General features: G+C 47.8%; 1 protein-coding gene across 3 annotated transcripts in view; it reads left to right on the top strand.

The window, feature by feature from the left end:
• The window catches only part of grin1b (glutamate receptor, ionotropic, N-methyl D-aspartate 1b), a 57334-nt gene that overhangs the window by 12913 nt on the left and 20278 nt on the right, over positions 1-24143 (top strand). For 2 of the 3 annotated variants that reach the window (XM_087849589.1, XM_087849588.1), the window contains exons 5-12: positions 6713-6775; positions 7641-7738; positions 10653-10774; positions 15547-15721; positions 18744-18894; positions 22447-22533; positions 23445-23580; positions 23690-23817. In XM_087849589.1, coding sequence (XP_087705715.1) covers positions 6713-6775; positions 7641-7738; positions 10653-10774; positions 15547-15721; positions 18744-18894; positions 22447-22533; positions 23445-23580; positions 23690-23817 — 960 coding nt within the window. The remainder of the gene's footprint in view (positions 1-6712; positions 6776-7640; positions 7739-10652; positions 10775-15546; positions 15722-18743; positions 18895-22446; positions 22534-23444; positions 23581-23689; positions 23818-24143) is intronic. The other variant, XM_087849590.1, reaches the window with a different exon arrangement.

Below are 24143 nucleotides of genomic sequence, written 5' to 3'. Positions count from 1 at the left end.
ACATGGATCATAAAGAAACAGATGAGGCAGCTGACCTGTGTGTAGCTGAAGCTGCTCACTAACCCGGGTTTCTCATGTTCTCAATAAACACCTGATGCCACACGTGATCCAAACCAGGATAAGAATCACAAACATGATCAAACATGAAATGCAGATCCAGGAGGTTTTACTGACTGTGCTGACTGGACTGGACTGGACTGGACTGGACTGGACTGGACTGGACTGGACTGTGCTGATTGGACTGGACTGGACTGGACTGGACTGGACTGTGCTGTGCTGGGCTGGACTGGACTGGACTGGACTGGACTGGACTGGACTGACTGGACTGGACTGGACTGTGCTGATTGGACTGGACTGGACTGGACTGGACTGGACTGGACTGTGCTGTGCTGGGCTGGACTGGACTGTGCTGACTGTGCTGGACTGGACTGGGCTGTGCTGACTGGACTGGACTGGACTAACTGGACTGGACTGGACTGGACTGGACTGGGCTGTGCTGACTGGACTAGACTGGGCTGTGCTGACTGGACTGGACTGGACTGGACTGGACTGACTGGACTGGACTGGACTGACTGGACGGACTGGACTGTGCTGACTGGACTGTGCTGTGCTGGACTGGACTGGACTGGAATGGACTGTCCTGGGCTGGACTGGACTGTGCTGACTGTGCTGGACTGGACTGTGCTGTGCTGGACTGGACTATGCTGGACTATGCTGGACTGTGCTGTGCTGGACTGTGCTGTGCTGGACTGGACTGGACTGGACTGGACTGACTGGACTGGACTGGACTGGACTGTGCTGACTGGACTGGACTGGACTGGACTGACTGGACTGGACTGGACTGGACTGGACTGTGCTGACTGGACTGACTGGACTGGACTGGACTGGACTGTGCTGTGCTGGACTGGACTGGACTGTGCTGACTGGACTGGACTGGAATGGACTGTCCTGGGCTGGACTGGACTGTGCTGACTGTGCTGGACTGGACTGTGCTGTGCTGGACTGGACTATGCTGGACTATGCTGGACTGTGCTGTGCTGGACTGGACTGGACTGGACTGGACTGTGCTGACTGGACTGGACTGGACTGGACTGGGCTGGACTGGACTGGACTGGACTGGACTGTGCTGTGCTGTGCTGGACTGGACTGGACTGGACTGTGCTGTGCTGGACTGGACTGGACTGGACTGGACTGGACTGTGCTGTGCTGGACTGGACTGGACTATGCTGGACTGGACTGGGCTGTGCTGTGCTGTGCTGTGCTGGACTGGACTGGACTGGACTATGCTGGACTGTGCTGTGCTGTGCTGTGCTGTGCTGTGCTGGACTGGACTGGACTGGACTGGACTGGACTGGGCTGTGCTGACTGGACTGGACTATGCTGGACTGGACTGTGCTGGACTGGACTACGTCACGGGGACATCATCATATATGCAGCTGAGATTCACTCAGATAAAGAGTTCACACCAGACGTTCGGCTGAACATTTGCCTTTGATCGTTTGTTTCAGGTTTTAAATATAATAGGATTTATTAGTCTTGATCCTGGACGTGCTTGTCCTGAATCTGGACCTGTTGGTCTGGACTGAACTCTAGACTGGTCATAATTTTAGACCTGCTGATCTTGACTCTTGGTCTTGACTTGCTGACCACAGTTCTGGACCTGCCCGTCTCGACCTTCGGTTTTCTGGTCTTGACCCCGGATGTGCTGGTCCTGACTCTTGGTCCTGACTCTGAACGCATTGCTCTTGAGTCAGGACTGAATGGTCTTGACTCTGGACCTCCTGGACCAGCAGGTCTGATGTACTGCAGCTCCTGAATGTCTCATGGTTTTCCATCACTGTTGTTAGAAGATGAATGTTTTAATATTTTTCTGTCTTGGTGGAGGTTTTTGGTGCTTTTTGTTTTACTTTCTACTTTTTCGTTTCTTCTATTTTTTAATCTTAAGTTGACTTTGAGTTCATTTTTTCCTCCTCTTCCTGTCGCTCTCTCTCTTCCTGTCTGTCCGTTCATGTCATCCTTTCAGTTGCTCACCTCCGTCTGGTTTCATCGCCTCGGCTCTGACGGAGTCATGCAAACACATCTCAGCTGCTTCTGTGGCAGCTGTCGACCTGACTGACTGTCAAAGCGACTCTCTCTGTGCGACTGACATGCAGCAGAGCTTCGACACGAGGGAAACGAGAGTTCAGGCCAACCAGCACGTGAACTGGTTTCCCTGTTTGATGAGCTTCTGCTGTAAACATCACGACACCACGGTTAAAGGATTCAGTAAACACGCATCACCAAATTTAAAATACATGTGCAGGATTTAATAAGTTATTTATTTACACAACAGTCGCCTCAAGGCGCTTTATGTTGTAAGGCAGACGCTACGATGATAAAACGAAGCTTGTAACCTCCTCAGCTTCCCTGTGGTGTGGACACCAGCGCTGAGGTGGTCCAGCTGCTCGTTCATGGGAAGGTCTCAGAATTAGGAGCATGAAGGTCAACGCGGGGTCACAGGACCATGGAGTCAGCTGCCACAGAGGAGCATCTAGAGTCTGCCATCAGAAACTGTGGAGGCGTGTCAGGTTCATAGAAGAACACAGAAAGTGATCCCATTATTCCCAGTTAACGACGGCTAACCAGTTTGTTTGAGTCAGAGGAAAGAATCGGACATCAGTGGTTTTTATTGTGACGTTAATCCAACTCAGACGGTTTTAAGCTGTTTCAACATTTTATATGCTTATGATGTAAAACGTCTGATTAGTGATGTCGAGCGAGGTCGACGCTGTTTTTAACGAGGCGATCGATCACAGCTCCTCAGGTGAGAGAGTCTGCGTTCTCTGAAAAACATGTCAGACAAAGTGACGGTGGCTTTGCAGGCGTGTAGAGAGAGTCAGTCATCCTTCTGGTGGTCGCGATGAATCGTCTCGCTGTGGTGCTGTGATGTTTACAACAACTCAAAAGCAGCAAATGAAGATGGAGGCAGGAAGTAAGAAGCAGTAAAAGAAAAGGAGGATTTGTTTGTTAATGACAAAGCAGCAGCGGCTCTGTGTCGGCATGTTTATATTTCTCAAGGCGTGAACGCTTCATATTTTTCTACGATTCAAAATAAGAAGAGACAGCAGAAATCCTCCAGAGTGCAGATGAGACTTCAGAAAAGTTTGAATGTGACTTTGTGTCTCTCAGTTTGAGTCAAACACCTTCATGAATATTGGAGGAGAGACTTTTTAAAGTGGGAGACGCATGAATATTACAGCACATTAGCTAAAGTAGGTGAACCGAGCGGCTGTCGTGTGTTGTTCCTGCTTTAAATATCCGGCTTTAACAAAGCATGTAATACCCGCCAGCACCAGCAACCTGCTGTACGACACACACATTTCAAAATAAAAGCCTGTAGCCAAGCACTTTAATTTGAAGTATATACATTCTTCCTACGTTGCACCAGATTGCTTCTAATTAGGCGAGAGGGAACTCGCACCGACAGGTGGACACCAGCTGTGGCTCACAGCACACTGACAGCCCACACTCACGATCCTGTTGTTAAGTGATGACGTGTGAACAAACTGCTCTGCGTTTATTAAGGCTGTTGTGTTTTTAACATGTTTTGTATCTTGTTCTATTTAATCTCAACAAGCCCCTAAAAACAGTCAGTGATCACTGTGTAGCTAGCGATCACGTAGCACATCATTATATACCAGCTAGCCCAACTTCAGTAACCCTACAAGCGTCACTGCTGTTTAGTTTCCTGTCTTCATTTATATTGAAGTGATAGCAGAGCTGTACGTTTGAATTAGTTTCAGAAATCACTCAGAACATATCATGTTTAGGTGGAAGCTAGCGAGCTAACTTCCTGCTAACTTCCTGCTAACTTCCTGCTAACTTCTAACTGAATTTAATAACTTCTGTTTTCATGGATGTTAAACTTAATTGTTACACCTGGTAAAGCAGCAACGCTGATGATTTTATTAAAGATGAAATAATTTAGACAGTTTGTAACGCTCAGTGATGCTGCAGTGTTCGTTTGACTTCGGGACCTGAAGCAGAGTTTGGACCTGGAAACAGCTGATGGCGTCAGACTAAAAGACCGGATAGGCTTAAAGTGAAAATGTGATTCACACATATCTGTTTATAGCTGAGTGCTGATATTATTCAAATATGTTAAATGATAGTTTGTGCAGAAATATTTATTTCACACATGGTTCAACAGAGTTTCGTTTCCTACAGATCCTCCTTCCCATTAATATAACACTGCACCTGTGGGTGAAAAGGAGCAGCAAGAAGAATAAAGTCTTGTTAGCACCTGCCCCCCCCCCCCCCCCCACCTGCCCCCCATCTGCAATCCAATTATTCTTACAAGAAGGCGCCAATAACCCCCAAAAAACTCTCTAACATGTATCTTTATGTAACAATGCAAAACTAAACAACAAATCAGTATAATCACAATATGCAGCATTAAATGGCAATGAAGATTTTTCCTTCCACATTTAGCCCAAATTACTTCCATGTTCTTCATGTTGATTTATCCTTTTAAGTGTGTAACACTTTTTAAACGGTGCATGTTTGTACAGCTCTTGAGATTATCTTCAAGAGATTCTTATACCTTTGACTGTCGGACACATTTGCCTTTGTGAGGTCAAACTGATGCTTAAAGTCAAACTTCCTTCTGCTGGCACCACTTCCTGAACACAATACAAACAAACTTTGTAACTTAATGTGTTATTTTTTGCCTTGCACATGAATAATAATGTCTGTGATTTCACTAAGTCTTCAAATTTCAACAATTTCGATTTTATAAACAGATTATTTGTTTGTTCTCTATATTTAACATTATGAACCATTCGTACCACCTTCTTCTGTAACAAGTATAGAGGATGTATATAAGTCGCATATGTATTCCCCCACACACAGCACAATAACTGAGATAATTAGGAAAATTAGTGAGAAATATAAAATACACATTGCCTTATAATCTAGTCTCTGACATTACCCAGAATATTTTAACCATCTTTTTTCTAACATGTTCAATATAAGATTTCCATTTTAATTTATCATCCAACATTACCCCCAAAAACACAAACAGTAGCAGAAACACGCTGGCCGTTATGGGGAGGAGTCTAAATGTTGTTTCTGATCTCTTTTGCCTGCAACATGTTTGTCCCATAGCAGCCACCGTAGCTCGGATTATGCTGGATTAGAAGGATTAGAAACAGAACTCTACTGACACCTAGTGGTGAGGTTTTCCACACTGTACTTTTAATCTTGGAAAAGATTTTCCGTACGTGGGATCTGATGCTCTGTCTTTGGAGCGCCTTTCCTCTGTGACATTGAAACGTTCGTTGCTTTGTGTTTTGCAGTTGTGGGTCTGAAGCTGTGATTCTCCGTGAATCCCTCACTGGGCTCAGGTGTAAAACAGTAATGAACCTGGACGTGTCATTAGGTGTGTGCAGGTCGGTTGGAGCGCTCTCAGAGCGAGGCCGTGCTGTTCGGGGACTTTGCGCACGGATGTAAATTTAATGAGATTAACATTTGGAGCGGATCGAGTCGAGGACTAATGGGACGCGCCGCCGCCACAGCGGATTAACATCACAGGAAGTTTGCAGAGAGGGAAGGCTGAGTGTGGATAAAATGAGACCGAGCTGGGTTTGTGGCGAGGTTAGCTCTTCATCCCGAGGAGCCGAAGCGACGAGTGCTTGATCACGGCTCAGCTGTGAAGTTCGACAGGCTTCTGAGTCAAAGCGTCTCTTTGTTCTCTAAAAATAAAGCGTCTGCGTTCACGCCTGCAGGCAGGCTTCAGGAGCGATTTTACACCTCAGACTAAATATAGCGAGCCGGTCACGGCGCCGCAACAGCCGTTATAATTAGCACCTGTTCTTTAATCACAACTCAAAATCACAGCCGTCATGCGTGAGCCTCCGCTGTCTGAAAGCACTAATGATGATGTCATCACTGATATCAGGGTGAAGCGTCTACGGGTCGTTCTAGGAGGACAGTTTAACGCACAGGAACAGACGCTTTATTACATCCTGATCTTTGTTCAGAAAAAACAACATGAAACATGATGAAAAGTCATCGTTTAATTAAAAGTACACAGCAGCGGGTTCAGGAAATGAGAATCATTTTCAAACCTCTGTATGTCTGATCACCTGCTGCTGAAGAGCAACCATGCAGTGCAGGCATCTGCTCCTCAGCAGGCTTCCAGAAACTGGCCAATCAGGAACAAATGTGCTTTTTAGGAGCAGGGGGTTTAAAGAGGTTAAGGGGAAACAGCTGATTAATACGTGTTTATACCTTTAGATAAAACCAGAAGGTTATAGTTTATCTCAGGGTGAGTGGTTTCCTCTCCATTCAGGGAGTTTTGGGCGATAATGGCCATCCTACGCTTGATATCCTGACATCACTGCTAGAAAACAAATCACTCCTTTTGTTAAAACTTTCAGCACAGCAGTGCTTAGAAACCTGTCATCCAGACGCTACTGGTTAACACGTGCCGCTGTCGTCCACACACCAGGGGGCGCTGCACACGGAGGTTAATATTAAAAAGAAGTCCGAACTGGACGCAGGTCGACAGACCGCTGGGCAGACTGCGATGTGTTTGCGTCCGACTCCTGCAGAAGAAATCAATCATTTATTGGATGCTTTGCTGCCCCCCCCCCCCCCCCCCCCCCCCATTTTTCTGACTGTCTATAATCTTCTGTGTCTGCATATTTTCTCTGTGCACATTACCCATCAGACTAAAAACAGGAACTATGAAAACCTCGACCAACAGAACTTTGACTTCAGGAGAACACCCAAGGTATAAACTTGCATGGTCAAATGATGCACGCCGCCCAACCAATCTCTGAGCTCGCCCAGTAGTAGCCAAACACCAGTCAGCCCCGCCCGCCCAGAATCCAACCCGGCTCCAGAGATAGACTCTTATCCTGGTGGCACGTCTTTTCTCCACATCTCCTTTCTTTCTTTTGATTTTTCATGATTCCTGCACATCGGGAATGGGTTTACACTCGCAGGAGAGACGCCCTTCCTCTTCCTCCCCCCTCCTCATCCCCCTCCCCCTCCCCGGGTTTTTCCTTGTGAAGGGTTGCATGTGGCCAGGCTGACGCGTGGCTCTGTCTGCAGATTATCGAGGAACACACCAGGATCCTCTCACTCCTCTTTTCTTTTTCTTTTTGGAAATGAACCACTTCTCCCCCCCGCCTCCCCTCCTCTTCCTCCCCTCCTCCCCCCTCCACTTGAATCTTTTTTTTTTAATTTGCGGTTGCATCAGTGCGCTCTAACATGCACGTTCCCGATTGGTTGGTTGGTTGGTTGGAGTCTTGAAAGCGCCTCAGTTTGCATGTGCCACCACACCACGCACAACTTTTTGCCCCTCCTTCTTTGTATTCCAGCTTCGACTTTGAGTTTTCTTTAGTTCAGCAGATCTTGAACACTTTTTGTCTCCATTTTTTGCTCCCGTCCCTCCTCCCCTCCTCCTCCGGTGGTAGCGTGGGTGAGAGGGAGCATGGTCGAGGTTGGGGTTGTGGGTGGTTGGGGAGGGGTTGTGGATGTGGAGCTAACGATGGCTGTCCTGCGATGTGTTCTGTGGTGTTTTGTTCTGCCGTGTTTCTCACTGTCCCTCGGTGTTACCGTCCGTCCACTGTGTCCATCTGGTGGTCCTCCAGGCTGAGAAGGTGCTGCTGTTCAGCCAGGACACCAACCTTACCGCCCTGCTGCTGGAGGCGAAAGACCTGGAGGCCCGAGTCATCATCCTATCTGCCAGGTTTGTGCACATTTCAAGCTGGTTTCCATGATGGTTTCTGATTGGACGATGTTGTGGTTTCCACAGTTAGGCTGTATCAGGGTTAGGACACTGGTCACAGTTTAAGTTGTTCTTGCCATGACTTTGCAGGAACTTTGTGACTGAGCCATCAGCAAGTGTTGGACTGAATCTGTGTAAAACAGGTAAAAGTAGCAGCTGCAAATGTTGTGTAAAAAGATCCATGTAAACGCGAGTAGGACGTACAAGGTCTAAAGATCAGCCCTTAGTCTGATGCAACAACAATCAGCCTCTATCGTCAGACTCTTCTGCACAAAACACCAACAGCGAATCCAAAACTGAACAAGGCCGAAGTCTGAAGACCAAGGCCCGAGCTGCAGCTCATCGTGAGGTGCTAAGATAAGATAAGATAAGATAAGATAACTCTTTATTGTCATTGCACAGTCATACATAGTACAATAGTACAACGAAATTGGAAAACTGTCCTACGTCGGCACATATAACACAACACGACACGATACGACACATCACAACGCAAACAACACAACACAGTATAATAACTTGGTAATAAAAAAGAAGAATAAGTGTATTTGTATTGCACACTGTTATTATTGCACCTTGTTATAAATATAAATATTATTATTATTACTGTTTTTACCGTTGTTAATCCCCCCAAAAAGTCCAGTCAGGTCAGCTGTTAGCACTGATCAGGGCTGTTGTCCTGTTGTAAAAGCTGTCCTTGAGTCTGTTTGACCTCAGCAGCCTGAACCTCCTGCCGGACGGCAGCAGCTTAAACACCCGGTGTCCTGGGTGTGTGCAGTCCCGTAGGATGCTGCGTGCCCTCTTGAGACAGCGAGTGCTGTACAGGTCCTTCAGGGAGGGAAGAGGATGTCCAATGATTTTTGGGCCATATTGATGACCCTCTGGAGTGCCTTTCTGTGTGCTGTGGTGCAGCTGGAGAACCACACACCGATGCAATACGTCAGCACACTTTCAATGGAGCAGCGGTAGAAGACGGTCAGCAGCTCCTTCAGGTCCATTTTTCTGAGGATTCTCAGAAAGTGGAGACGCTGTTGGGCCTTCTTTAAGACCGCAGAGGTGTTAGAGGTCCATTGGAGGTCTGTGTCTATGTGCACACCCAGGAACTTGAAACTGGAGACCCTTTCCACGCACTCCCCGTTGATGCTGACAGGCTGCAGCTCGGACTTCCTCCTTCTGAAGTCAACTACCAGTTCTTTTGTCTTGGTGGTATTAAGGTCCAGGTTGTTATCTACACACCAATCTGACAGCCTCTGAACTTCAGCTCTGTACGCCGTCTCATCTCCCCCTGAGATGAGCCCCACCACGGTGGTATCATCTGCAAACTTGATGACTGTGTTGTCTGGGTGGGAACTAACACAGTCATGTGTGTACAGAGTGTACAGTAGAGGACTCACAGCCTTGTGGAGAGCCGGTGTTGAGGCTGAGGGCTGAGGAAAGATGAGGCCCCACTCTAACTCTCTGTACACGGTCTGAGAGGAAGTCTCTGATCCAGCGGCAGGTGGTAGAAGGAAGTCCGATCTCCAGCAGTTTAACTATTAGTCTGTCCGGGAGTATCGTGTTGAAAGCAGCGCTAAAGTCAACAAAGAGCAGCCTGGCGTAACGGCCCTGCACTTCCAGGTGAGAGATGGTGGTGTGGAGCGGTGTAGCAATGGCATCTTCAGTTGATCTGTTAGCTCTGTATGCAAACTGGAGCGGGTCGAGTGTGGGTGGCAAGCAGGACATGATGTGACGTCGGACCAGTTTCTCGAAGCACTTCATTATAACAGGTGTTAGAGCAGCTGGTAGACCCGGGTGCAAATTCATGCTTTGCAGCATACTTTATTCACTCTCACGGTTGCTGCACATTCGCACTCAGAGCTGCAGCTCACCTGCTGCCAGCTCAACATAACAACAACCCCAACCACAGGACCCAGTACGATATTTAATTCGGCGGGGCGTGATTGCGGATGCCATACAGGTGCGCCCGCCTCCTCTGCGCGGCACCGCAGGCGACGCCCCGCCACACTCACCTTAAACCAGCGTGGTTGACGTCCCCAGCTATGATGTGCACTGTGTTTGGAGTTCTGCTGGTTGCTTATTGTCTTGTGCAGCTCCTCCATGGCCGAGTTAGCATTAGCATCGGGTGGTACGTACACGGCCGTTACCATGACAACAGTAAACTCGCGAGGTATGTAGACGGGTCTGCACTTCACAGTCAAATATTCCAAATCCGGGGAACAATGGCTGTCTGCAGTGTTTTTGCACCAGCTGTCATTGGTGTAGATGCATAACCCCCTCCTTTGTTTTTACCGGAGTGGCCGTTCCTGTCGTGACGGTGGACCGTGCGGCCTGCTAGCTCAATAGCCGAGTCTGGAATTGATGGCTGCAGTCAAGTCTCTGTGAGTAATATTATGCTGCTGTCCCACACTTGTTGACTACAATCTGTAATCTCAGTTCGTTGATTTTGTTGGTTATGGACCTGACGTTGGAGAGGAAAATACTCGGAGGCGGTAGCTTAAATGGCTGTTTCTTTAGCCGCTCGCCCTACAGCCACGCTTTTGCCTCCTTTGTTTACGTTTCCTCTTTGTCTTGGGAAGAACCCACCACGGAGACCCTGGAGCTCTTATTATGTCCTCGGGAATGCTGTGAAAGTGGTGGTTAGTCGATGAACTGAGCTGCAGTGTTTCTGACTGCACTGAAGTGACATCATCAGACCTTCATCAGGTCTTTAAAGAGACGTTTGGAGCTCGAACAGAAGAAGTCAGACTGCGCGTCCACAGGAGTGTTTGATAGGTTGGTTTCCACGGTGTTGCCAGGTGATTGGTGACTGGTTCTTTGGTCTGTTTGTGGCAGCCACAGGTGAGTGCTTACCTGCTGTGTGTTTGTGTGTTTGCAGTGAAGACGAAGCTGCGCTCGTGTACAAAGCCGCCCGGCAGCTCAACATGACTGGCTCCGGTTACGTCTGGCTGGTTGGAGAGCGGGAGATGACCGGCAAAGCTCTGAGCGAAGCTCCAGACGGTACGTCCGTCTCTCACCTCCTCTTCCTCCTTTCTTCCTCTCTCTCTGTCTGCAGCTCTTCTTCCATCCAACTGACAGCAAAGCTCGAACAGAAGGAAAATTCACAAGAAAGCAGTCACCTGTCACCTGCAGAGAGGAAATAGATCAAACTGCTCTGTCTTTGTTCCTGTCATCATCAGTCGGACATATTTAACCAAATACCAAATGCTGCTTCAGCTCCCGAAAAATCAGACCTCTGACAGTTAAACACGGTCCAACTTCTCAATAAAAGTTCACTACACCATCATATAGGATCAGATCACATCATCAGTTAACAAGTAGATCCTTCCATCCATTTTCTTCTGCTTGTCTGGGGGGGCGAGGTGTTCTTGGGCCAGCCCAGAGACGGAGTCTCTCCGGTGGCCTCCTCCCCATGGGTAATGCCCATGTGAACGGAGGCATCCTTGTTAGATACCCGAACCACCTCAGCTGCCTCCTTTCGATGTGGAGGAACATTGGCTCTACTCGGAGCCCCCCTCCTCACCCTGTCTCTAAGGGGGAGGCCTGCCAATTGAGCTCATTCGACAATCGACAGTTTTGCTTTTACAGCCAACTCATGAACAAGACCCGAGGTGCTTGGGGCAGTAACTCGCCTCTTGCTCCACCCTTTTCCAGCTGAGGACAATGGCCTCAGACTTGGAGGCAATGATTCTCATTCCCACAGTCTCACACTCGGCTGTGAGGCCACCACCTGATGACCCAACAGAACCACATCATCTGTAAAAAGCAGAGACGAGATTCTGAGACCACCAAAGTAAAATCTTTCAGCCACTTGGTTACGCAATTCAATTTTAAATTCAAGTAAATTTTATTCATACAGCGGTAGACCCGACAATAATACATACGAGAAACAACGTCTCGAAATTCTGTCCATAAAAATTATGAACTGAAGCGGTGACAAAGGTCAGCCCTGGGTCATCCACCAGGAATGAGTCTGACGTACAACCGCAGCAAGGGACTAAAAACCAAACACCCCATACTCCTGAAGCACCACAGGACACTCTAAGGGACGTGTCCTTCTCCAGGTCCAAGCGTGTAATCGATTGACGCTTCCATAATCAACATATCATCATCAACATCAGCAGCATCCCGGTCCTCTTCATCGTCCATAAAGGCTGTCCCGAGGTCGATGGCTGCTCTGATGTTGGGCAGCGGTTGTGAGGGTGTTGGGCTGCTGAAAGATGAAACCAAACAGAGAGGTTCTACGTAGCTTTAAGAGCTCGGCTGGGTTTGAGTTCAGAGACAGGAAACATCTCCTCAGACAGCAGCCAGAACGACAGGCACTGCCTGAGACTCGATGTTCGGAGACAGAAGAGGCTCGGGGAGCTTTGACAGCGTCCCGTTAGTCTCTGCACGGGGAGCGTTAGAGGCAGTGAGGCTTGTGTCCTCTGACGTCTTCTAGTGTAAAAGTGTCTGTCCACAGAGCGGTGCAGGCAGGTCGGGAGTCAGCGAGCTCTCAGCGTCATCATTCGATCCGATGTTAAAACGGTTGGATGGAAGCACAGCTCTCTCTGTGTCTGGCACTGTTTCCAGTAGGTCTCAGATGAAGGAAGCTACTCTTCATCAGTCTGTTAGCTTCTCAGTGTCCTGGTGTGTTTTTTCTCTCTCTGGTTTCTTCGGAGTGCCGGTTGAACGTTTAAACATGGCGGGCGTGGAGGCGTGTTTAAAGGTTCTTAACTGCTCCCTCCTCTCCGGGCTCATTGTAACTGTGTGGCTTTAAATGTGTCTAACATCTTTTTGTTTGTTTCATTTCTATAGTGTGTGTCGTCCGCCCGCCCGCCCGTCTGCCCATTCTCACAGTAACAATAACATGCTGCTAAACAGGGGTGGGAGGGGCGGGCTTAATGATTCAGGTTTGGGGGGGTAATAAACTGCTAATGTTGCTGCGGTAACCGTGACGTGTGTCCAATCAAACACTGGTAAGATGCCGCCCTTGCTTCCTGTTACCTGCTTGATGCTTTGCCCTTTGCAAGTGGCCAATAGAGGCCTCGCCCATGGCAACGTGGAGCCAGGGGCGGGGTTTATTCAGCTGATTACTCAGTCAGCCAGATCACACGTTTATCTTCGTACTTCAAAAGTATGCGGACGCCCTTTTAACGCACAGAATGAATGTAAAAGAGCAGGAACTCATCGGGAAGAGGTCAGGTGATTGCAGGTTTTATTGCACACAATAGAAAAGATGAAGCTATTCACTGTCATAGCACAGAGGTCAGAGGTCAACAGGTCAACTTGACATGAATTTAACATTTCAATGATTATATTAATGAAAATCTGATAAATGAATAAATCAGAGTTGCTGAATGTTGGAAAGAAAAAGCCGAGGATACGTTCTCCTGTCTCTGCTGCTCGTTTCATTCATTTATTTAAATTAGCATTTGTCATTATTAGTCGGCTAAGTTAAAGCAAATAAAAAGAAGCTGTCAGATCCATTATGTGATATCAGTATAATCAGCTCGAACTAGACGATGAAGTGAAAGGAACAAGCAGATGAAGGCCAGCAGACAGGTGCTCTAATATTGCTCGAGTTTACCTAATGAACATTAAATAAGTGCACATGTTGGAGTTTGGTCCCTGACATGATGCCGTAGTTAACGTGGCGTCCTGGTCGTGGCGTTCCCCTCTGGCTGCTGGGTAATCGGCTCCCCGCTCTGTTGCCATGGCTTTTTGTTTCTACAGACATCCTCACCGGCCGGCCCCTGCACTCTTAAGAGGCGATGCGTGGCTTTTCTGCACATCGCGTCCTCCGAGTCGCTGATGTGTCAGAAAAACGATCCATCCTTGCCTTAAAAGTGCAGCGAGGCCGCACTCTGACACGATCCACAGTGGGTTTGTCTCTGCTGCACGAGGGTGGAGGTTTCTTTTCTGGGTGGACCGTTTCAGCTCAGCAGAGACGCAGATCGTTTCCGCTTTCTACCAGAAAGGAGGTCGTGACTCTGAAACAAACAGCTTTTTAGCCTTGATGAGAAAACTAAAGGTTGCAGCAGCCCGACTTCCTCTTAGTAAAAAACCTCAGATCTGCAATATTTTCCTTTCACGTTATTACCTGAGGAGGAGATTTTCCTGACACAATATCGTATAATTTGTGTGACAGAAGCATGAGTGGAAACGCCCGAGCTGTAAAACAGTGTTAGTGGTTTTAGCCCCAAACAGCAGCCGTGTCCGTGTTAGCGTACAGGCTCAGTCACGGATCAAACTTGGCCGCTGCAGCGAGCCTGGGCGAGATAAAACACAAATCAGCTGGATGTAACAGCGAGGTAGAGGTTATAACCTTCATCCTAAACTCCTCTGTGGGCGGGGCCTACACACAGGATTGGGCAGAATAATGTGAACAGCTGTAACTCAAATCTAATACCAGCGAGAGCATCTGCAGGCCTGCTTTATATCAGGTGGTACAGGTGTTTGCACTATTGTGTCCACCCTCCTGAAACGATCCCCTGAAAAGAAACGTGTGGAGCAGCACTGCGACATTCTGGATTTTGTTGGTGTTTTCCTTCACGGGCTCCTGTTGCACTATGAGGGAAATGTTTGTGCAGCTGCATCGGTCTGCAGGCAGCGGCGGCACAGGCACGCTTCCCCTTTAGCTTTGTTTATGGAAGAGAGGCGGACGTGTCGGGCTTCCTAATCGCGTTGCTGCCGTCAGTGCTCGTTATCGTTAGAAACAGCTTCATCGGCTCAGCTCCAGCTCTGCTTTTATGTTCCACTAGAGCAGCCGCTGGCCCTCAGGTCATCATCTATCTGCAATAAGTTGTCTGTTTAAGGCTCGTGTGCTAAAAAACTTTCTCTGTTTTTTAATTGGCCAGCTTCAGGAAGTCTACCAAGGTCCCTCAAGTATGCATCATACTTAAAGGATGTGTTTATAATAAGTAAGAATATATACAGACCTGAAACAGAGTAGTCTAAGGAATAACACAGATTATGTTCTCACACATTTGGCTCATTATTTGAAACTTGTTTCACATGAAAAGTTGAAATTATGATGTATAGAAGCATTAGCTTTCCTGCCAAATGTTTTGAAATTTCAGCTAATTGTTAGCATAGCATTTCAAAAAATAACAGTTTGTTAATGTTAGCGTAATGTAAGTTCCCAACAATATTAGTTAGCAATTCCATTTTAGCCAAAGGTTTTTAGTAAGGCATTTATAAAAAAGTTTTAGTTACAAACTTGATGGTTAGCTATAGTTCATTTGTGAGATGCTAACACTGTCCGTTAGCTTTTACTTATGGTTCATTTGTGAGATGCTAACACTGTCCGTTAGCTTTTACTTATGGTTCATTTGCGAGATGCTAACACTGTCCGTTAGCTTTTACTTGTGGTTCATTTGCGAGATGCTAACACTGTCCGTTAGCTTTTACCAGTAGATTTTGGGGGATGCTAGCACTGTTAGCCACCCGTTTTGGCCCAGCTTGGAGACAGATGCAGACACTTTACGCAGCATGACGAGCTTGTGCTGAAGGAAAACACCACACACTCTTCATGACGTCTCAGTGAGGCTTTTCTGCTGAGACAAACGCTGTGATTGTCAGAGTGAACTCCCAGCATGCAGTTTGGTCGTGATGAACACTGACCTGACGCCTGAAGCCCTGAGTGTGTGTTTGAATTACACTGATGCACTGTGTAATTACATCAGCTGAATGAAAGTGTGTGCGAGTGTTTAATTAACATGTGTGTGTGAATGAGGACAGCTTTGAGTCTGCAGCCTGTTTAACTACCTGCTGTGTGTGTGTGGGCACAGGCCTGCTGGGCCTCCAGCTGATTAACGGTAAGAACGAGTCGGCGCACATCGCGGACGCCGTGGCCGTGGTGGCGCAGTCTCTGCAGGAGCTGTTTGAGAAGGAGAACATCACTGAACCTCCACGGGGCTGCGTGGGAAACACCAACATCTGGAGGACCGGGCCACTCTTTAAACGGTTAGTACCACCCACGACTGCAGGTCAAAGGTCAAAGATTCTGTGGTTGGTCATTAGGAGGCATGGTGCACTACACTTAGGAGATGTGCTTGTTTTTCTCGTGGGTCTCTCGCTGCCGTTCCTCCACCTCGTTTGATGCAAATGCTAGGTGACGCTGTGCGTGTCCCACTTTAGCCCGTTGAGGTTGGATTATCTCAGGGCGGACTGCTGAACACAGAAGTGAGAATAAGAGGGAGGCGCTGATCTGATCTGGATTCATCTTCATGTCTGACATAACTGGGATAATAAGTGTCTCCTCCTCTCTGTGTGACCCAGTCAGTCGCTCTGAATCAGGATTGTTTATGTTGCAGCTGATGTGACCTGGTGTCGCCTCAACTTAACATACAGAGGTGGGTCGAGTATCCAAAAATTGTACTCAAGTAAGAGTAGCATTACTTTAAAATATTATTACTCAAGTAAAAGTGAAAAGTAGTCTTCAAAAAAGTTACTCAAGTAAGAGTAAAAAAGTACTTGGAGAAAAGACTACTCAAGTAGCGAGTAACTGTTTGAAATGTTGGATTTATTTTATAAATAAATGCTATCAGCCAAATAAAAATATACAAATTTTAGTATTTTCAACAGGAATATATGTAAAAACATCAACAAAATAAGGCACAACAATTCTAATTTCCAGGTTTCAGTTTTTCACAACATAAAGCTTTTTTCACCAATACCTGCAGTAAATAATATAAATATATAAACAGTGCAAACAATTTCCAGTGACAAGAAACTTTATATTCATTTTTGCTCCAAATGGCACAGCAGCCTCAGAGAAAACAGAACGAGGCATCTTCATCATATGTTCATACAGGCAGCTCAGTTTACCATGAGTTGTATGGGTGTGCATCTATTTCTGCATATTTAGCAAAAATGTGCCATTTCTTCTCTCAGTGAGGTGATGGTTCAGCTTCAGCAGCAGTTTGCTCTCAAGGTTCTTTCTGTGGAGCTGTAACTGTTCAGCAGTGAACAGAGTCCTGCATGACTGAGAAGTCCTTCACAAGCTCCAGATGCAGGAAGAGCTGTATTGATTTTGATCAACAGCTTCTTGATGTGAGGAACGCCATGCAATAGATCCACACCTCCAGTGAATGGACATGAAAGGTACCTCTCCAGCCCTGCTTCTGGCTTTCCTGACCCCATGGATCCATCGTCTTCGTCGGTTAGGCTGCTGTTTGTGCTGCCTCATCCAGCTCTGAGTCTGGGTGATGTCTGATGAAGTGGAGACCTGTGGATGTAAGGTTTTCAAAAGAATTAGGTCTGGTCATTATAGTGCTGTATACACTGCCAAGCTGCAGATGTTTGGCAAGAAGATTTGATCACACTGGAGATGTTTTTACTAACTCTTGTTGAAAAACAAAATCTTGTCATTCATATCCCGCACAAACAGTTTGCAATGAATTCCAGATTAAGTTTAAAATAAGAACTTGTGCCAGGCTAAACAGTGCTCGCCAATGGATCCTCCTGTTTGGCTGTTACTCTGGGAAAAGACGGGAAAGATGGTGATGGAAGCGTAACTGGAGCTGCGATGTAGCCTCTAAAATATTTATATTGTACGAACGTGATAATTCTGTATATTGTAATACTGTGATATTATATTGTTCAAACGTGAAAGGTATATTGTTAGAACAATAAACTTTTCTGTTTTTCTTTTGCCTGGGTGGCAGCTCTACGCTTCCGTATCCGAGGCTTTTCAATGTGGCCTCACAAAAGTATCACGACTACAACAACCATGAAAAGAGTTGGATGGACTTTGCTGCTCAATCACAGCTGCCTGGTCAATGTTTTCCATTAGTAATGTAGCAAAGATGACGGTGGTGTGTGTCTGTGTGAGTGAAAGACAGAGAGCGAGGGACAGATTTTGTATGATAAGCTTCATGTTATGGACGCACAGTTTGAGCACTCAGGTCGCATCAGAGCATCAGGCCGTATAGTGCGAGACCTGCATCGTGACCTATGAACTTCTAACCTCTGCGATTCAATTGTACAGTTTGAGCAGGAGCTGAATAACGCGACTGAAAAAAATCGCAGTGTTTGCCCAGCTTAATGCAGACTGTTTAAACTAAACAAGCTGCTGTTTCACATAATAAACCCTGTCAGCCGCAGCATTGCTTCTGTTTTAACAGTTAAAGCAGTAGAGACGAGCTGTTTGCATGTGCGTTTAACTCTAGCTTGTTTAACCATGCTAGCTGTTAGCTTATAGCTCACGCTAGCAGTTAAAAAGACAGCTGACGCTGCACAAAACACCCACAAACTTCTCACTACAACGTAGCGCCGAAAATATGACTCGCAGCTCGAGCTCGACACAGCTGCTGTAACATCAGACTGACATCCAGCTAACCACAGCTAAAAGATATTTAGAGAAAACTTACCGTTTCCTCAGGTTACACGAGCTGAGTTGTTTCACGCTGAAAAGTTGTTGTTTTGCCTCTCGCTGAAGACACAGCTGTTCTTTTGTGCTGCTTTTAACAGAAACATCCTTTGTATGTGAGGCCAAGGCTGTTCATCCTCTTCAGCTCTAGCGTAGACTCTGCCATGTTTTCATGTTTCTTCTTTCCGTGTGTCGCTACTTTGAAACGCTTGGGCCGCTCTGCCCGCCACAGTTTCAAACTGGTCATGTGACTGCATGGCCACATCTGATTGGTAAAAAAGTTACCGGAAACTCGGCACGTTATCTAATGTGTTAAACTAATTTTTTTTTTTTAAAAAGTAACGAGTCGAATTTTGCAAATGTAGCGGAGTAAAAGTACCGTTTCTTCTTCATAAATGTACTCAAGTAAAAGTAAAAAGTATCGTGCAAAAATGTACTTTAAAAGTACATTTTTTTCAAAAACGTACTCAAGTGAATGTAACGGAGTAAATGTAACTCGTTACTACCCACCTCTGCTTACATACCTAATTTGTTTACACATCAACATGATGATGTCACCACCAAACGTGAAAATAACGGAGCTCTGATTCTTCTGTGCACTGATTGGCTCCACAGGGTGCTGATGTCATCAAAGTACCCCGACGGCCTGACAGGACGTATCGAGTTTAACGACGACGGCGACCGGCGCTTCGCCACCTACAGCATCCTGAACTACCAGCAGAAACCAGGTCGCCTCGTCCAGGTTGGAGTCTTTAACGGAACACAGGTAGAGTACACCTGCTACACCTGTCTTTACAGCTGCTAACACATCTGCTGCACCTGTGTATACACTGTCAGTGTCACTGACGTCATACGTCACAGCAGCTCTCATTACCATCCAGTCAAACTTCCCCTTTGCTCTTGCTGCTCTCCTGTCACAGTCACCCCTGACACTCGTCTCCACCCACTCCACCCTGCCTCCACTCTCTTCTTTACCTGTCTGTGAAGGGTTGACCACTACCTCTGCTCCCTATATGTCCACCTGTCTCCCTCACCCTCACACCTCCACCCATCAAGCCTCTCACTGCACATCACAGTGTCATCTGCAAACATCATAGTCCACAGAGACTCCTCCTGCCAAGCTCATCCATCAGTCTCTGTCCCCATACACCACCCTCACAGACGTCTCTCTGTCCCCATACACCACCCTCACGGACGTCTCTCTGTCCCCATACACCACCCTCACGGACGTCTCTCTGTCCCCATACACCACCCTCACGGACGTCTCTCTGTCCCCATACACCACCCTCACCGACGTCTCTCTGTCCCCATACACCACCCTCACCGACGTCTCTCTGTCCCCATACACCACCCTCACAGAAGTCTCTCTGTCCCCATACACCACCCTCACCGACGTTTCTCTGTCCCCATACACCACCCTCACCGACGTCTCTCTGTCCCCATACACCACCCTCACAGACGTCTCTCTGTCCCCATACACCACCCTCACCGACGTCTCTCTGTCCCCATACACCACCCTCACCGACGTCTCTCTGTCCCCATACACCACCCTCACAGAAGTCTCTCTGTCCCCATACACCACCCTCACCGACGTCTCTCTGTCCCCATACACCACCCTCACAGAAGTCTCTCTGTCCCCATACACCACCCTCAAAGACGTCTCTCTGTCCCCATACACCACCCTCACAGAAGTCTCTCTGTCCCCATACACCACCCTCACAGAAGTCTCTCTGTCCCCATACACCACCCTCACCGACGTCTCTCTGTCCCCATACACTACCCTCACAGAAGTCTCTCTGTCCCCATACACTACCCTCACAGAAGTCTCTCTGTCCCCATACACCACCCTCACAGACGTCTCTCTGTCCCCATACACCACCCTCACAGACCACCCTCAAAGACGTCTCTCTGTCCCCATACACCACCCTCACAGACGTCTCTCTGTCCCCATACACCACCCTCACAGACCACCCTCAAAGACGTCTCTCTGTCCCCATACACCACCCTCACAAAAGTCTCTCTGTCCCCATACACCACCCTCACAGAAGTCTCTCTGTCCCCATACACCATCCTCACGGATGTCTCTCTGTCCCCATACACCACCCTCACAGACCACCCTCACAGACGTCTCTCTGTCCCCATACACCACCCTCACAGACCACCCTCACAGACGTCTCTCTGTCCCCATACACCACCCTCACAGACCACCCTCACAGACGTCTCTCTGTCCCCATACACCACCCTCACAGACCACCCTCACGGATGTCTCTCTGTCCCCATACACCACCCTCACAGAAGTCTCTCTGTCCCCATACACCACCCTCACAGAAGTCTCTCTGTCCCCATACACCACCCTCACAGAAGTCTCTCTGTCCCCATACACCACCCTCACGGATGTCTCTCTGTCCCCATACACCACCCTCACAGACCACCCTCAAAGACGTCTCTCTGTCCCCATACACCACCCTCACAGACCACCCTCACAGACGTCTCTCTGTCCCCATACACCACCCTCACGGACGTCTCTCTGTCCCCATACACCACCCTCACAGACGTCTCTCTGTCCCCATACACCACCCTCACGGACGTCTCTCTGTCCCCATACACCACCCTCACCGACGTCTCTCTGTCCCCATACACCACCCTCACCGACGTCTCTCTGTCCCCATACACCACCCTCACAGAAGTCTCTCTGTCCCCATACACCACCCTCACCGACGTTTCTCTGTCCCCATACACCACCCTCACCGACGTCTCTCTGTCCCCATACACCACCCTCACAGACGTCTCTCTGTCCCCATACACCACCCTCACCGACGTCTCTCTGTCCCCATACACCACCCTCACAGAAGTCTCTCTGTCCCCATACACCACCCTCACCGACGTCTCTCTGTCCCCATACACCACCCTCACAGAAGTCTCTCTGTCCCCATACACCACCCTCAAAGACGTCTCTCTGTCCCCATACACCACCCTCACAGAAGTCTCTCTGTCCCCATACACCACCCTCACAGAAGTCTCTCTGTCCCCATACACCACCCTCACCGACGTCTCTCTGTCCCCATACACTACCCTCACAGAAGTCTCTCTGTCCCCATACACCACCCTCACAGACGTCTCTCTGTCCCCATACACCACCCTCACAGACCACCCTCAAAGACGTCTCTCTGTCCCCATACACCACCCTCACAGACGTCTCTCTGTCCCCATACACCACCCTCACAGACCACCCTCAAAGACGTCTCTCTGTCCCCATACACCACCCTCACAAAAGTCTCTCTGTCCCCATACACCACCCTCACAGAAGTCTCTCTGTCCCCATACACCATCCTCACGGATGTCTCTCTGTCCCCATACACCACCCTCACAGACCACCCTCACAGACGTCTCTCTGTCCCCATACACCACCCTCACAGACCACCCTCACAGACGTCTCTCTGTCCCCATACACCACCCTCACAGACCACCCTCACAGACGTCTCTCTGTCCCCATACACCACCCTCACAGACCACCCTCACGGATGTCTCTCTGTCCCCATACACCACCCTCACAGAAGTCTCTCTGTCCCCATACACCACCCTCACAGAAGTCTCTCTGTCCCCATACACCACCCTCACAGAAGTCTCTCTGTCCCCATACACCACCCTCACGGATGTCTCTCTGTCCCCATACACCACCCTCACAGACCACCCTCAAAGACGTCTCTCTGTCCCCATACACCACCCTCACAGACCACCCTCACAGACGTCTCTCTGTCCCCATACACCACCCTCACAGACCACCCTCACAGACGTCTCTCTGTCCCCATACACCACCCTCACAGACGTCTCTCTGTCCCCATACACCACCCTCACAGACGTCTGTCTGCTGTCAGAGTTCTTGCATTCATAGACTTAAAAAAACAAACAGACATCAGTATTGGCCAACAGAAGTTGTGTAAAGGCAAAAATACTCAAAATATCACAAAAAAACTGTGTTTAGTTCCAAATAAAGATCCAAGGAGGAGGAATAAGCCTGTGACAGTAAACTAAAACGTTCAAATCTCGCATGAATCAGTGAGTGCTACAGTCGCTGCTTAGTTCACTATTGATTAAATGAGATGAGTGTGTAGTTCGGTGACAGGTACGACGCCAGTCAGAGCCGAGCTGCTGAGAGAAACATGGCGTAGCGAGCGAGCATCCAGGCCTCCTGCCTCTTTAAATATGAATGCATAGATGCAGTATTGATGCTGTCATTTAGTCAGCCTGTCACAGTGAGACCCGCGTGCAACAACATCACAACCTGAGTGCTCACTGTGTGTTTCTGTGTGCCCTTCAGGTTGTGATGAACCCTCAGAGGAAAATCATTTGGCCTGGAGGAGAGACAGAGAAGCCAGTCGGATACCAGATGTCGACCAGACTGAAGGTAAAACCGCAGCTCGACGCGTCTGTTCGGTTCATCGTCTCAGAAATGTGATGCCGCTCCTTTTTGCAACGTTTTATGTTGGACGTTTTTGAAGACATGAGCTCTGCAGATAATGATGAGTTGTGGTTTGTTGTTGTGTTCTTCATGAATCAGGTCAGATGTGAAGCCAAACCACAGCATGAAAAATGCTTTTTTAATCTGTTACATTTCATTTTCTGTCCTGTGAATGTTTACATTTTCTACTTATGCAAAATGTGGCGTAGGCCAAGGCTCTGTATTTAAGTTTGGAGTTTGTAAAGGTTATCTAAAGACCTGGGCACACATTGAGGTGTGCCTCAGTTAACATATCACTTCCTATGCCAATAAAACTTCAGATTTCAGACTGCACCACTGTTAAGGAACATGAGCTACGTCGTCAAACATTTATGTCTTGTAGGCTCTTAGAAAGTGAGGGTATTCCTGTTCCATCAGAAAATATATTTGTTTTCTAAATAACATATTTAGAAAACAAATATTATTGATAGAAATTTAAAATAAATCACTCCTCTTATAGAAACTTATTACAAATAAAATCTGGGTTTAACCAAAAACTTCAAAAGAAACTATGGTAAGTTTACAGGAAACACTAGAGTTAAACACAGAATAGTATCAGAGGAAGTTGCAGGGCACAGTTAAAGCTTTTACAGATGTGTGAAACAGTGAGGACATGTTTGTAACATGACTAAGACCTGTCAAATGTCTACATTCAAATGTGTAAAACTGAATGAGCTTTGTGGACCTTTAAGCCGTCACAGCTGAGGTTTGAACTACGGCTTGGGTGGGCTGTAATAACATTTATGCCACGATGACGAGCGTCAGCGTCTCCCATGGATCAGTCCACGTCTCTGAGTGTTCGCTGTTTGTGCGCTCAGATCGTGACGATTCATCAGGAGCCATTTGTTTACGTGAAGCCAACGAAAAGCGACGGGACGTGTAAAGAGGAGCACACCGTCAACGGAGTCCTGATCAAGAAGGTGATCTGTACTGGACCCAACGGGACCATACCAGGTACGCTAACACGCCATCCTCCCAGACACGATCTGTCCTGTTTTCTGTGTGTGTGTTTGTGTAGATATAAAGTCGAATGACTGAAATGAGGCTGTGTTTATGTGTCCAGGTCAGCCCATCGTCCCTCAGTGTTGCTATGGTTTCTGCATCGACCTGCTCATCAAGCTGGCCATGAGTATGAACTTCACCTACGAGGTTCACCTGGTGGCTGATGGGAAGTTTGGCACGCAGGAGCGAGTAAGTGTCACGTGACTCTGCTCGCTGTCACTGGCTTTGGAGATGACGAGCGTTTGGACGTGTTGTCCTTCTGCTGTAAATGAAAGACTGTATATCAAAGATGGACAGCTTAATTGTTTGGTGTTTCCGTCTTTTTGGAGCTCGATGTGACGATGACGGTCTGACAGACTGAGCACACTGCACATTCATAGGCTCAGTGTGTAGCCCCGCCCCTCCTCACTCTAATGACATCATCTCCAAATTGAACTTCACATTCAGACCTGAGAGCAGTGACTTCGGCTCACTGAGCTCAGATCAGCCGAGCAGGAAGCTCCTGGCCTCACAGA

This window comes from Neolamprologus brichardi, chromosome 12 (genome assembly GCF_056152115.1).
Source record: "Neolamprologus brichardi isolate AB-2024 chromosome 12, ASM5615211v1, whole genome shotgun sequence".
NCBI lineage: Eukaryota > Metazoa > Chordata > Actinopteri > Cichliformes > Cichlidae > Neolamprologus > Neolamprologus brichardi.
This window is presented reverse-complemented; position numbering and strand designations above follow the sequence as displayed.